Source organism: Megalobrama amblycephala, linkage group LG1 (assembly GCF_018812025.1).
Source record: "Megalobrama amblycephala isolate DHTTF-2021 linkage group LG1, ASM1881202v1, whole genome shotgun sequence".
NCBI lineage: Eukaryota > Metazoa > Chordata > Actinopteri > Cypriniformes > Xenocyprididae > Megalobrama > Megalobrama amblycephala.
The window spans coordinates 47,021,340-47,035,536 of NC_063044.1; the positions used below are offsets into that span (position 1 = coordinate 47,021,340).

General features: G+C 36.3%; 1 protein-coding gene across 4 annotated transcripts in view; it reads right to left on the reverse strand.

The window, feature by feature from the left end:
- Positions 1-14,197, reverse strand: part of svilc (supervillin c) — a 40,825-nt gene that overhangs the window by 11,605 nt on the left and 15,023 nt on the right. For 3 of the 4 annotated variants that reach the window (XM_048196924.1, XM_048196910.1, XM_048196916.1), the window contains 10 exons: positions 14,000-14,176; positions 11,419-11,453; positions 9,683-9,744; positions 5,958-6,106; positions 5,572-5,800; positions 3,650-4,182; positions 2,517-2,604; positions 2,242-2,286; positions 445-513; positions 86-160 (listed from right to left, as the gene is read on the reverse strand). In XM_048196924.1, coding sequence (XP_048052881.1) covers positions 86-160; positions 445-513; positions 2,242-2,286; positions 2,517-2,604; positions 3,650-4,182; positions 5,572-5,800; positions 5,958-6,106; positions 9,683-9,744; positions 11,419-11,453; positions 14,000-14,176 — 1,462 coding nt within the window. The remainder of the gene's footprint in view (positions 1-85; positions 161-444; positions 514-2,241; positions 2,287-2,516; positions 2,605-3,649; positions 4,183-5,571; positions 5,801-5,957; positions 6,107-9,682; positions 9,745-11,418; positions 11,454-13,999; positions 14,177-14,197) is intronic. The other variant, XM_048196931.1, reaches the window with a different exon arrangement.

Genomic DNA, 14,197 nt, shown 5'->3' on the forward strand with positions numbered 1-14,197 from the left:
TAACAATGTTACAACAGTCTTTACTTTTGATCAATTTAATGTGTAAAAAATATTAAACAGCAGTGTATGAATATCTTAAAATTACCTTGACTCTCCCCGTCACCTGTGGTTGGGTTTGAATGGTTGTGGAAACCTCTTGTGCTTCATAAGACAGACTCCTCTAGAGAGGGAGAGAGAAAGATGATGAGAAGAATATAAAAATGGCAAATTTCTAGCTCTGCTGGTTAAAGTCAAATCAAATATTTGACATGCCATTATTGACAGTAAAGTGTGGAAACGTTTTCTGCGGACAAAACAAAATGGATCTTAACAGGACAAGGAAGGCAAATGAACACATTCAGGACACACTATACTGGAAAACAAAAACAAATGTTTTGTTGAAAAGCACATGCTTAGAGCAATAACAGAGTATAGACACATTCATCACATTAATGAATTTCTCACCTCATTGAAAAACATCACGTATTGAGGTGTGGTGCTTGAGCGAGAGTATACAGAGGAAAACACCGGCTCCTGAGAGGAGAGGAGAGGAGAGGAGAGGAGAGGAGAGGAGAGGAGAGGAGAGGAGAGGAGAGGAGAGGAGAGGAGAGGAGAGGAGAGGGTGATTGACTAATGAAATCTCATTCACTCCCTTACACATAAAATACAAACCCGATTCCAAAAAAGTTGGGACACTGTACAAAAAGTGAATAAAAAAGGAATGCAATAATTTACAAATCTCATAAACTTATATTTTATTCACAATAGAATATAGATAACATATCAAATGTTGAAAGTGAGACATTTTGAAATGTCATGCCAAATATTGGCTCATTTTGGATTTCACCAATTTGCAACTTATTAGGTCAATTGGCAACATGATTGGGTATAAAAAGAGCCTCTCAGAGTGGCAGTGTCTCTCAGAAGTCAAAATGGGCAGAGGATCACCAATACCCCCAATGCTGTGGAGCAATATCAGAAAGGAGTTTCTCAGAGAAAAATTGCAAAGAGTTTGAAGAACAATCTCTGTGCGTAAGGGTCAAGGCCGGAAAACCATACTGGATGCCCGTGATCTTTGGGCCCTTAGACGGCACTGCATCACATACAGGAATGCTACTGTAATAGAAATCACAACATGGGCTTGGGAATACTTCCAGAAAACATTGTCACTGAACACAATCAACCATGCCATTCGCCGTTGCCGGGTAAAACTCTATAGGTCAAAAAAGAAGCCATATCTAAACATGATCCAGAAGCGCAGGCATTTTCTCTGGGCCAAGGCTCATTTAAAATGGACTGTGGCAAAGAGGAAAACTGTTCTGTGGTCAGACAAATCAAAATTTGAAGTTCTTTTTGGAAAACTGGGACGCCATGTCATCCGGACTAAAGAGGACAAGGACAACCCAAGTTGTTATCAGCGCTCAGTTCAGAAGCCTGCATCTCTGATGGTATGGGGTTGCATGAGTGTGTGTGGCATGGGCAGCTTACACATCTGGAAAGGCACCATCAATGCTGAAAGGTATATCCAAGTTCTAGAACAATATATGCTCCCATCCAGACGTCGTCTCTTTCAGGGAAGACCTTGCATTTTCCAACATGACAATGCCAGACCACATACTGCATCAATTACAACATCATGTCTGCGTAGAAGAAGGATCCGGGTACTGAAATGGCCAGCCTGCAGTCCAGATCTTTCACCCATAGAAAACATTTGGTGCATCATAAAGAGGAAGATGCGACAAAGAAGACCTAAGACAGTTGAGCAACTAGAAGCCTGTATTAGACAGGAATGGGACAACATTCCTATTCCTAAACTTGAGCAACTTGTCTCCTCAGTCCCCAGACGTTTGCAGACTGTTATAAAAAAGAGGGGATGCCACACAGTGGTAAACATGGCCTTGTCCCAACTTTTTTGAGATGTGTTGATGCCATGAAATTTAAAATCAACTTATTTTTCCCTTAAAATGATACATTTTCTCAGTTTAAACATTTGATATGTCATCTATGTTGTATTCTGAATAAAATATTAAAATTTGAAACTTCCACATCATTGCATTCTGTTTTTATTCACAATTTGTACAGTGTCCCAACTTTTTTGGAATCGGGTTTGTATATGGCCAGTCAAATAGAATGAACACAGAGAGACAATGACTAATGAAATCTCACTTTTTAACACATAAAGTAATAAGCAATGATACATGATCATTTAGTCAGTTGAAGTAACTAAAACACGTCCTGTATAAACTCACATAGCATTCTTACCCAGCATTGAGTTTGAGTAGATTCAGCTGTACTGACAGTCTCATCCTACAGGGGGCAGTGTGGAAACCAGGGAGAAGAAAGACATGGATGAAACATTAAAGGGACACTTGTGACTCACATGCTGCAAGCTAGCATACATTTGACTACAAGCACACATGATGATGTATTACATACAGAAATACAAATAAATCTCATAGTCAATATCACCTAGTTAAATATGCATTGATATTTCAGTTCTCTGTAAAAACACATTGAAATTAGCATCTCATACAGACCTGTAGCCCACTGTTTAGACTGATATTGCAGCTTGCCTTGGCATTCTGCTTCTCCTCTTCTTCTTCAGTTACTCTTGAGTCTGTAAGCCTATGAAAAAGACTTTCTCTTAAGGGGCTGATGAATTTTGTCAAAAAATACAATACCACACCCAATCCATCTTATTTTTCACCTTATTAAGCTATTTTCTGTGAATGTGTGAGACTGTTTCTTTAGTTGCTATAGGTAAATATCACAAGAATAATGAAGTACTGTAAACAGTAAAACTGTTTGCCCTTCAAGCCTGTTTATTATTATGATTAATTATATTATAATAAATTAAAATAATATGATAACAAATACCAGTTAAAAAGCAGCAAAACATATTTTATCTCTTACAAAAACTTTGTAAAAACAGTCTACAAGCGTCTGACACCAGAAGCCTTGCACATTAAAAATAGCCATTCCTGCTCTTATTTTAAAAAAGGTGGATAGATTTCATCAGATTTTCATCTAATTTTTAGCTACATAATCCTTATACAATATTGTTTAAAATTAGCATATCAGCTATTTTTATGGTGAGTACACAAATCAGGAAATAAGGCAGAATATTAGCAATGCTTTGGGGTATTAACATGAGACTCTCAATGTATTATTGCCGCAGTGGCTTGAGTATCCAGCTTTGTACAGGAGAAAAGGAACTTTGGAATAACTTTTGGTTTAAACTCGTGATTCTTCATCAAGTCTGTGCTCAATACAGTCTGTTTTTAAGAATTAAGCATTTTAATTGCATGACAAATTATCATCAGACTGAATTGAGTCATCTTTAAATGCTGTACATATTATGATTTCTGAATATGATGATTTGCTGCTCAAGAAACATTTATTATTATGATCAATATAGAAAACAGTTGTGCTGCTTAATATTTTTGTGGAAACCCTGTTAAAAAAATTCAGGACTATCTGATGAATATATAGTTAAAAAAAACTCATTTATTTGAAATATAAATAATTTGTACATTATAAATGTCTTTACTGTCACTTAAAATAAAATGCTGAATAAAAGCAAATAGTATTAAGTCTTACTGACCCAAACTGAAAGGTGGTGTATATCTGACAACAAACACAAAGAGCAAGAGAGTGAAAGGGAGAGAACCTGTCAGTGATGGCTGATTCTCTGCTCTGTTCTGTGATCTGGAGGTCCTCTGATAGGGATGGACATTCCTCAGGCTTTGGAGCAGATCTCCGTGTTCTGCTGGAGGACGTAGCGGCTTCCGCCCTTGCCCTCTGTCTCCAAGGAGCGCTGGAGAGACGAGCTGGAGACGGATCCACAGTTGACATATGTCTCTCCTCTGTCACCTCCCTCTCTCTCCTCTCGCCCCCATTCTTCTCCAGGCCATGTCCATTCAGGTCATCCCTATCTCTGGTTCCACTCCTCCACACAACTCCCTCCGAAGAGCTCTTTTTCAAGATGCCTTTAATCTGCACTGAATTCTGGGAGTTGCTGTCTGCTGTAGGCTTCAGATGGGGTGGTGAGGTGAGTTCAGAGGAGGAACCCCACTCCTGTGAAGAGCTCAGCCCAGAGTGACGCACTTCACTGGGCTTCAGATTGATGGAATCAGCCTGCTGTCGGTCAGTGAGGTGAGGCGCCAGATGGAGACGAGGAAGCTGAACAGGCCCTTTCTGAAGCTTAAGCAGAAGAAAGGCTTATAAACATCGCTGAAAAAATCTTGAGAAGGTACTCTAGAAGTTAGTCACAAGATTAAAAAATCCCCTGGAGAAAAAAAGGGCTTATGTTGTGTTTTTGGATGCTGCTTAACTAACTTAACTAGCAAGACTTCTGTGTTCAATGAAACTTTTGCTGGTGAGCAGCATTACTACAACAATCTTGATCCTAATATCCAGTATTTCTACTTTATTTTCCAGTAGAAAATATCTAAACTTCCTTCACACAAGATTTTCAGATAATATATTTTGAATGAAATGTATTACTTTTCACCCTGTTTTAAACATTAAAGGATTAGTTCACTTTCAAATAAAATTTTCCTGATAATTTACTCACCCCCATGTCATCCAAGATGTTCATGTCCTTCTTTCTTCGGTCGAAAAGAGATTAAGGTTTTTAATGAAAACATTCCAGGATTTTTCTCCTTATAGTGGACTTCAGTGACCTCCATATGGTTGAAGGTCAAAATGACAGTTTCAGTGCAGCTTCAAAGAGCTTTAAATGATACCAGACGAGGAATGAGGGTCTTATCTAGAGAAACGATCGGTCATTTTCGGAAAAAAATTTAAATGTATATGCTTTATAAAAACAAATGATCGCCTTCCAAGTGCTTCCGACAAAACCGCATTTTCGTATTCTTCAAAAGTCCTACGCCTTCCTACGCCTATTCTACTTACGGAAAAAAACGGAACTGGCGCTGCGTTCATTCCGTAAGTAGAATAGGGAAGGTGTAGGACATACAGCATAAGCTTATTCCTCGTCTGGGATCATGTAGAACGTTTTGAAGCTGCACTGAAACTGTCATTTTGACCTTCAACCGTTTGGGCTCCATTAAAGTCCATTATAAGGAGAAAAATGCTGGAATGTTTTCATCAAAAACCTTAATTTCTTTTCGACTGAAGAAAGAAGGACATGAACATCTTGGATGACATGGGGGTGAGTAAATTATCAGGAAAATTTTATTTGAAAGTGAACTAATCCTTTAAGCTTAAAAAATGACAATAGGGTAAAAAAACAACTCAAGAATAATAATGAAAATTTGATACTGGAAAAAAAAGTCCAAAATGCTAAAAAACAAACCAGATGTTCCAAGTTTCTGAAAATTAATAAAAAAATATTTATTTTTTATTTTTATTTTTTTTTATGGCTAGCACCAACCAGCATAAACCACATGGAAATCCATCAGTTTTTTTATTTTTTTTTTTTTTTATCATGATCATTAGATCTGAAGCTGACGCACACTGATTAAAACATGCTGACTGGACAGATTTAACAGTTACTCCACAAGTGGCAAATAGAGATGATGCCTAGTAATGCAGACCCATATGTTCATGCATACCAAACATACTTACCAAATTGACCTCATCCACAGTAATGGGCTGTGTGCGGTAGCGTGCACCCTTCTGTCTGCGTCTCTCAGAGGCCTCTAGAGGGCTGCCGTCTCTCCCGGGACTCCCCACTGCACCCATTATGGGCTGAGACAGTTTGTTAAAGAGAGCCAGTTTCTCACTCATAGACAGTTTAGTGCCAGCATCATCTTCCACCTCTGCCTCAGGCTCACCTGTCTCACCTGACTGAGGACTGAAGGAGGAAGAATAGACAGTGAATAAGGTCATTCATTTTCCCAAATACGCTGTTTGTTTTTAACCTCAGAATTACTTCTTAAAGTAGTGCTGTAAGCATAGATAGAGATTTTAAGATACACGTATTGTTAAGATGCAAGAAAAGTCCTGCCCACCTTGCTGCCATCACTGTTTCCTCAAAGGTGATTGGCTGAGTGAGTGCTCGAGGATCTTTGTTACGGCGAACTCTGCGCTCATGGAAACTATTACTGGAGCGAGGTTTGAGGAACGAGGACGCCTCGGGTGAAGCTGTCTTCTCCAACTCCTGATAGCAAAATAACAATGTAATTAAAAGTATTAAATTGTGAAATTAAAAGATGAGAGAGAGAAAATGGCAAATGTATATAATTTACCTAGAGATGCAGTTGTTGGAAAAAATGCAATTCTGATAAGTACGATTTTTATTTTAATACTTTTAAAGACTGAAGCATTTAATTAAACAAAAGTGACAATAGGACATTTAAAATGTTACAAAAGATTTAAATTTGAAAAGTAATGCTTTCTTTTTATTAAAGAATCCTGAAAAATGTATTATGTTTTCCACAAATATATTAAGCTGTTTATTATCAGCACTGATGATAATAATACAGGTGCAAATATCATCAAAAAGTTGATTTATTTCACTAATTCCATTCAAAAAGTGAAACTTGTATATTATATTCATTCATTACACACAGACTGATATATTTCAAATGTTTATTTCTTTTCATTTTGATGATTATAACTGACAACTAAGGAAAATCCCAAATTCAGTATCTCAGAAAATTAGAATATTGTGAAAAGGTTCAATATTGAAGACACCTGGTGCCACACTCTAATCAGCTAATTAACTCAAAACACCTGAAAAGGCCTTTAAATGGTCTCTCAGTCTAGTTTTGTAGGCTACACAATCATGGGGAAGACTGCTGACTTGACAGTTGTCCAAAAGACGACCATTGACACCTTGCACAAGCAGGGCAAGACCCAAAAGGTCATTGCAAAAGAGGATGGCTGTTTACAGAGCTCTGTGTCCAAGCACATTAATAGAGAGGCAAAGGAAAGGAAAAGATGTGGTAGAAAAAAGTGTACAAGCAATAGGGATAACCGCACCCTGGAGAGGATTGTGAAACAAAACCCATTCAAAAATGTGGGGGAGATTCACAAAGAGTGGACTGCAGCTGGAGTCAGTGCTTCAAGAACCACTACGCACAGACGTATGCAAGACATGGGTTTCAGCTGTCGCATTCCTTGTGTCGAGCCACTCTTGAACTACAGACAGTGTCAGAAGCGTCTAAAGACAATAAGGACTGGACTGCTGCTGAGTGGTCCAAAGTTATGTTCTCTGATGAAAGTAAATTTTGCATTTCCTTTGGAAATCAGGATCCCAGAGTCTGGAGGAAGAGAGGAGAGGCACACAATCCACGTTGCTTGAGGTCCAGTGTAAAGTTTCCACAGTCAGTGATGGTTTGGGGTGCCATGTCATCTGCTGGTGTTGGTCCACTTTTCTGAGGTCCAAGGTCAACGCAGCCGTATACCAGGAAGTTTTAGAGCACTTCATGCTTCCTGCTGCTGACCAACTTTATGGAGATGCAGATTTCATTTTCCAACAGGACTTGGCACCTGCACACAGTGCCAAAGCTACCAGTACCTGGTTTAAGGACCATGATATCCCTGTTCTTAATTGGACAGCAAACTCGCCTGACCTTAACCCCATAGAAAATCTATGGGGTATTGTGAAGAGGAAGATGCGATATGCCAGACTCAACAATGCAGAAGAGCTGAAGGCCACTATCAGAGCAACCTGGACTCTCATAACACCTGAGCAGTGCCACAGACTGATCGACTCCATGCCACGCCGCATTGCTGCAGTAATTCAGGCAAAACTAAGTATTGAGTGCTGTACATGCTCATACTTTTCATGTTCATACTTTTCAGTTGGCCAAGATATCTAAAAATCTTTTCTTTGTATTGGTCTTAAGTAATATTCTAATTTTCTGAGATACTGAATTTGGGATTTTCCTTAGTTGTCAGTTACAATCATCAAAATTAAAAGAAATAAACATTTGAAATATTTCAGTCTGTGTGTAATGAATGAATATAATATACAAGTTTCACTTTTTGAATGGAATTAGTGAAATAAATGAACTTTTTGATGATATTCTAATTATATGACCAGCACCTGTAAATGTTTCTTGAGCATCAAATCATCATATCAGAATGATTTTCTGAAGGATCATGTGACAATGAAGACTGGAGTAATGATGCTGAAAATTCAGCTTTGCATTACAGGAATAAATTACATTTTAAAATATATTTATTTAGAAAACTTATTTTAAATTTTAATAATATTTTACAGTATTAATGATTTTTTGTATTTTTTATCAAATATATGAAGCCTTGGTGAACTTCTTTTAAAGGGATAGTTCACCCAAAAATGTGACAAATTTGTTATCCTTTACTCACCCTCAAGTTGTTCAACTTGTACGAGTTTCTTTCTTCTGTTGAACACAAGTGAAGATATTTTAAAGAATGCTGGTAAACAAACAGTTGACGGTAGCCATTGACTTGCATAGTAGGAAAGGAAAAAATTTATAAGAGGTCAATGGTTGCCATCAATGTCTGGTTACCAACATTCTTCAAAATATCTTCTTTTGTGTTCAACTGAAGAAAGGAACTCATACAAGTTTAAAACAACATGAGGGTGAGTAAATGATGACTGAATTTTCATTTTTGGGTGAACTATCCCTTTAAAAACATAAAAAAAAAAAATTCTGACCCCAAAATTATAATGGTATTGTGAACGGTATAGTGTAATTTGAAAAATGTAAATGTGTCGATTCAAAACATAACTTTAACTGCGTATAGAAACTTAATTACTTTAAATTCCTTTTTACTTAAATACTTCATGCTTTACCAAATCTGTTTGATTTTCTTTCTTCCATGAAATGAAACTTTTTGCAGAATGTTCACACTGCTCTTTTCCATACAATGAAAGTGAATACTGACTAGGGGCCATCAAACTCAAAAAAATGACCATAGAAGTGCTGGTCCGTTCAACTCGTTTATGTGACAAGATTTCAGTCATTGCATATATTTTTGTGAAAATTTACTTTGAGAATGAATATCATTTGTCATATCAACATGTGAGTGAGTTAATGACATAACTGTTGTCGTTAGGACAACAATCTGTTTATTTTCTGTATCGCCAAGAAAATTCAACGACAATGCAATTTTCTAATGTCTCTGTCTGTCTGTGAAGTGGGTCAGTGGCAGAATGAATAAAATACAGCGCTGACAGTCTGGGTAAGGAAGTCACAGTAACAAATGAAACCCAGTGGGTCATGCTGTAACCAAACACTCACAGGTGTCTTATTACCACCTATGACCCAAACACAAAGCATAAGAACAGAGAGGAAAAAACATACTGGAGCAGAAAGAGAGTGAGAGAGATTATGCCAACATTATTAGAAATAATACCTATGGTAAAATAAATGAAAATTCATTTTCAAATGTTTCCTATCAGCATCACGTTTCATAAATTTACTGCATCCATAACAAATTCTAGAAGATTAAAAACGCCTTTCTATGTGAGAATGTGTGTGTCATTTCTGACAAATGAGAAAAGGAAAACAAAAAGGTCATTAATGTGCGAAATACTAAAACATCAAAAGGTGTATTTTATGGTGATGGATACAGTAATTATAATTAGCTTCTATTAAAAACAGTAAATTGGGAAGTCCCCAAAAGGGTAAATATATACAAGGTGTGTGTGTGTCTGTGTTTTCCATCCATGGCAATGACCTTTTTCTATTCAGGCTGCAGCAGTTGCTAAAGAGATACGGTGGGCTCTTGTTTCACCTACTTTAAACAGAGACATCTTGGCAGCTACACTCATCTTGGCTCTGTCATCTGTCTTTACATCCACTGCAAGAAAAATAGCAAGCACAACATTACAAGGGGAAAAGTATCTCCTAGTGACACACATGCATTTTAGAGCAACAGAAATGCCACGGTAATCAAAACTGACACAGCATAACATACTGCATAATGTGGCACAATGTGAACGGATCCTGCTGATTCACACTACACACAACATGCGTATCTAATTGAGGACATAACATACATAGATTAACATACATTACATAGTTAAGTGTCTGTAATTCAAACCAAGACATTTTGCTTTTTCAGAACGATTTTTGCAATTAAGGACGTCCCTATAAAAAGCTTTTGTCAGATTTGGCTTAGTCCTGGGGACTAATTAATTTGTCCACAAACTGTAGCTATCTAAACCTATACGCATGTGATTCACCTTAGATCATAATGGTGAAATTTCTGTGTGAGATCACTAAATGACTAACAAACTAATCATACATATTCTTTCACACACTCATAAACCTATTGCTCTGTGTTTGGCCAAACGCACAAACAGTCTGGCAGATGTATTCTTCACCTGTGTGTACTTCTCTTGAATGGCAGATTTATGAGTGATCTCACACACACGTTGGGTTTCCGTGTTTTATGGGGACTTTCCATAGACATAATGATTTTTACACTGTACAAACTGTATATTCTATCCCCTAAACCTAACACACACACATCATCCCTCCTTTTGTCTCTTAGGGCATGTTAAGTACTATACTAAATGTGTTTTTAAGGAATTAGACTATGTGAGTGTCACTTACTGTCCTAAAAAGCATGGCTTATATTTATAACTCTTTAAGCTTTCTCTAATACAGCATCGTAAGATTTATCATCTCACCACCAGTAATAAAACAGAGGTCATTATAACTGTTTATGACAGTATCCACTTACTCAGAATATATGCATGTGTAAAAGTGTGTACGAGTGTGTTTATGTTTCAGTTTACTATGGTATCATGCACATTTCCGTTACACACGCAGTTTCACTTTTATGAGTTGTTTTATAATAAATCTTGCAATACTGTAAAAATGTAATTTTTTTATATAGGTATTGTGTTGCATTGGTTCTATGTAGTGGAAGTGTTTCAAAACTCCATACAGGCCCATATATATTATATACAGTACCGTTCAGGGTAGTGTATAGAGTATACAGGTTTAGGGTCAGTAAGATTTTGTTAAATTAATTAATACTTTCATTTAGCAAAGATGCATTAAATTGATCAGCGGTGACAGTAAAGATTTTTACCTTGTTACAAGATATTTCTATTTTAAATAAATGTTGCTCTTTTAAACTCTTGAGCAGCAAATCAGCATATTATTATGATTTCTGAAGGATCATGTGACACTGAAGACTGGAGTAATGATGCTGAAAATCTTTCTGACCCCAAACTTTTGAACGGTATGAATACTGGATTTCATAAAAATCAAAAATACTTCAATATTATAATATCATCTTTGTTTTCATCAATTCAGCTTGTCACAATAATGTCTACTCAATTCAGAGTTTCAACTAAATTTTTTCATTTGTAATTAAATTCAACGCTGTTGAAAATGTGCAATTAGCTTCTCACTTGCAGGTTTTAACTTTTTACCTAAATTAAAAGGCAGCAAATTACTTAATGTTCCATTTTAGTTGATTAACATTTATACTGCATATAATTGTAGGTTAAGCACTTACTTTGCGAGGTGTCCTGATTTTCGTCATCCATTGTTCTGTGAAATGAAGAACTTTATGAGTCTTAAAGTAACATGAAGGACCACAAAATCAAACTCGCATTCAACCACTCACTCAGTCTTTCTCATGCAAAGTACGTGATACAAATACATGTACATGTTATTCAGAAAAAAATGAGATGACTTCACACCAGATCTGCTTTAACAAGCCTTTCCCGCACTACAGGCATTGTGACACACACTCAGACACATCTGTGCAGTTTAAATGCATGACATAATGCTATCTATTAAAACTGTGAACTCTAACACACACCCTGTTTGATGATCCTATCAAGCACATGGGATACATACTGAACTCATTTCTTGACTCAAAGGAAAGGACTGTGCTTACTTATGATATCTGGCATCTGTTAATGTATTCCAGGTATTTACGATTTCGAAAGGTACAACACTACTAAAAAGGCCTTTTTTAGTCTCAAATATAAACAAACACACATAGCACTTTCCTAAACATTTATTTGTGGTTATGCATTAATTTTCCTGATCTAATAAGGTTTAAACCTAGTTTTAAATAATTGTAAAATATATTAAGTGAAAGAAAGTGCTTAATATTACTTAAAATGTAAATATATATATATATATATCTTGATCTCAAAATAAAGTAAAAACGGTAATATTATGAAATATAATTAGAATTTAAAATATCTGTTTTCGATTTTAATATGCCTTAAACAGTGTGTCTACTTATACCAAGTGCAAACAGCCCACCTTGTTGGCAGAGTTACCAAACTCATTCTTCTCCCTTTTCCCATCGCATATCAGTTTGGAGTAGCTTGATTCCCACTATAAAATACCCATTATAGGCACCATATATATATATATATATATATATATATATATATATATATATATATATATATATATAGGTAAAGTGCCTATAATGGGTATTTTATAGTGGGAATCAAGTGTTTAACAGATAGGGTTAGGAGTAGTAGGAGTAGGTATAAGGGAGGCAGCATCCATTTATGATATTAATATAGTCATATACACTGAATATGTTGTTATGATTGCATAATGTTTTATAATATAATACATTGTTACACTGAGGAAAATAACATGTTCCTCTGTTTGCACAAAGTATAAATAGCTTCTAACAAATATTTATACTTAGTGCAAAGAAAATACTTCTATTTTTACTTTAAAGGGTTAGTTCACCCAAAAATGAAAATAGTGTCATTAATTACTCACCCTCATGCCGTTCCACACCTGTAAGACCTTCGTTCATCTTCAGAACACAAATTAAGATATTTTTGATGAAATCTGATGGCTCCGTGAGGCCTTCATAGGGAGCAATGACATTTCCTCTCTCAAGATCCATTAATGTACTAAAAACATTTAAATCAGTTCATGTGAGTACAGTGGTTCAATATTAATATTATAAAGCGACGAGAATATTTTTGGAGCGCCAAAAAAACAAAATAACGACTTATATAATGATTGCCGATTTCAAAACACTGCTTCATGAAGCATCGGAGCATAATGAATCAGTGTATCAAATCATGATTCAGATTGAGAGTCAAACCGCCAACGGCTGAAATCACGTGACTTTGGCGCTCCGAACAGCTGATTCGACACACTGATTCATTTATGATCTGATGCTTCCTGAAGCAGTGTTTTGAAATCGGCAATCATTATATAAGTCGTTATTTTGTTTTTTGGCGCACCAAAAATGTTCTTGCCGCTTTATAATATTAATATTGAACCACTGTTCTCACATGAACCGATTTAAATATGTTTTTAGTACATTAATGGATCTTGAGAGAGGAAATGTCATTGCTGTGAATGCAGACCTCACGGAGCCATTGGATTTCAACAAAAATATCTCAATTTGTGTTCCGAAGATTAATGAAGGTCTTACGGGTGTGGAACGGCATGAGGGTGAGTAATAAATGACAGAATATTCATTTTTGGGTGAACTAACCCTTTAAGTGTAAATTTACCTGTGATGTCAAAGCTGTATTTTCAGCATAATTACTCCAGTCTTCAGTGTTACATGATCCTTCAGAAATCATTCTAATATAATGATTTGGTGCTCAAGATTATTATCAATATTGAAAACAATTGTGCTGCTTAATATTTAATACTTAATAGTAGACTTATAGACCTACCATCTGCTTAATAGTAGAAACTGTGATCAATTTTTTTAAGATTCTTTGATGAATAAAGTTGAAAAGATCAGCATTTATTTGAAATAGAAATCTTTTGCGAGTGTAAATGTATTTACTCTTACTTTTGATTTAATATGTAAATAAAAGCATTCATTTCTTTCAAAAAAATATTGACCCTGTACTTCTGATCTGTAGTGTACATATATATATATATATATATATATATATAGAGAGAGAGAGAGAGAGAGAGAGAGAGAGAGAGAGAGAGAGAGATCGATCATGTTCATGTATGGCTTTTATGAGTGGTTTTTTTCACATGAAAAAAGGTTAATGACAATCATAACACGCAACTAAGTTAGTGTGTCTAGGTAGTAAGCAACTGCAGGCCTGAGAGGAGATCAAAGACAGTCTCCATACCCACAGCTCTCCTTTATCTCACAAGCTGTGATGGGCTGAGTACGGAAACGTTCACTGTTTTTGCGGTTCCCTGCAGGATCCCCTGGCATGTACCGACGGGTACGCCGACGACTTCCCTCGGCACCTGGTTGAACCGCTAGGTCAAGAGTCAAGGCCACCACACCACCATCAGTGGCTCTGATGTTTGAGTACACAGAC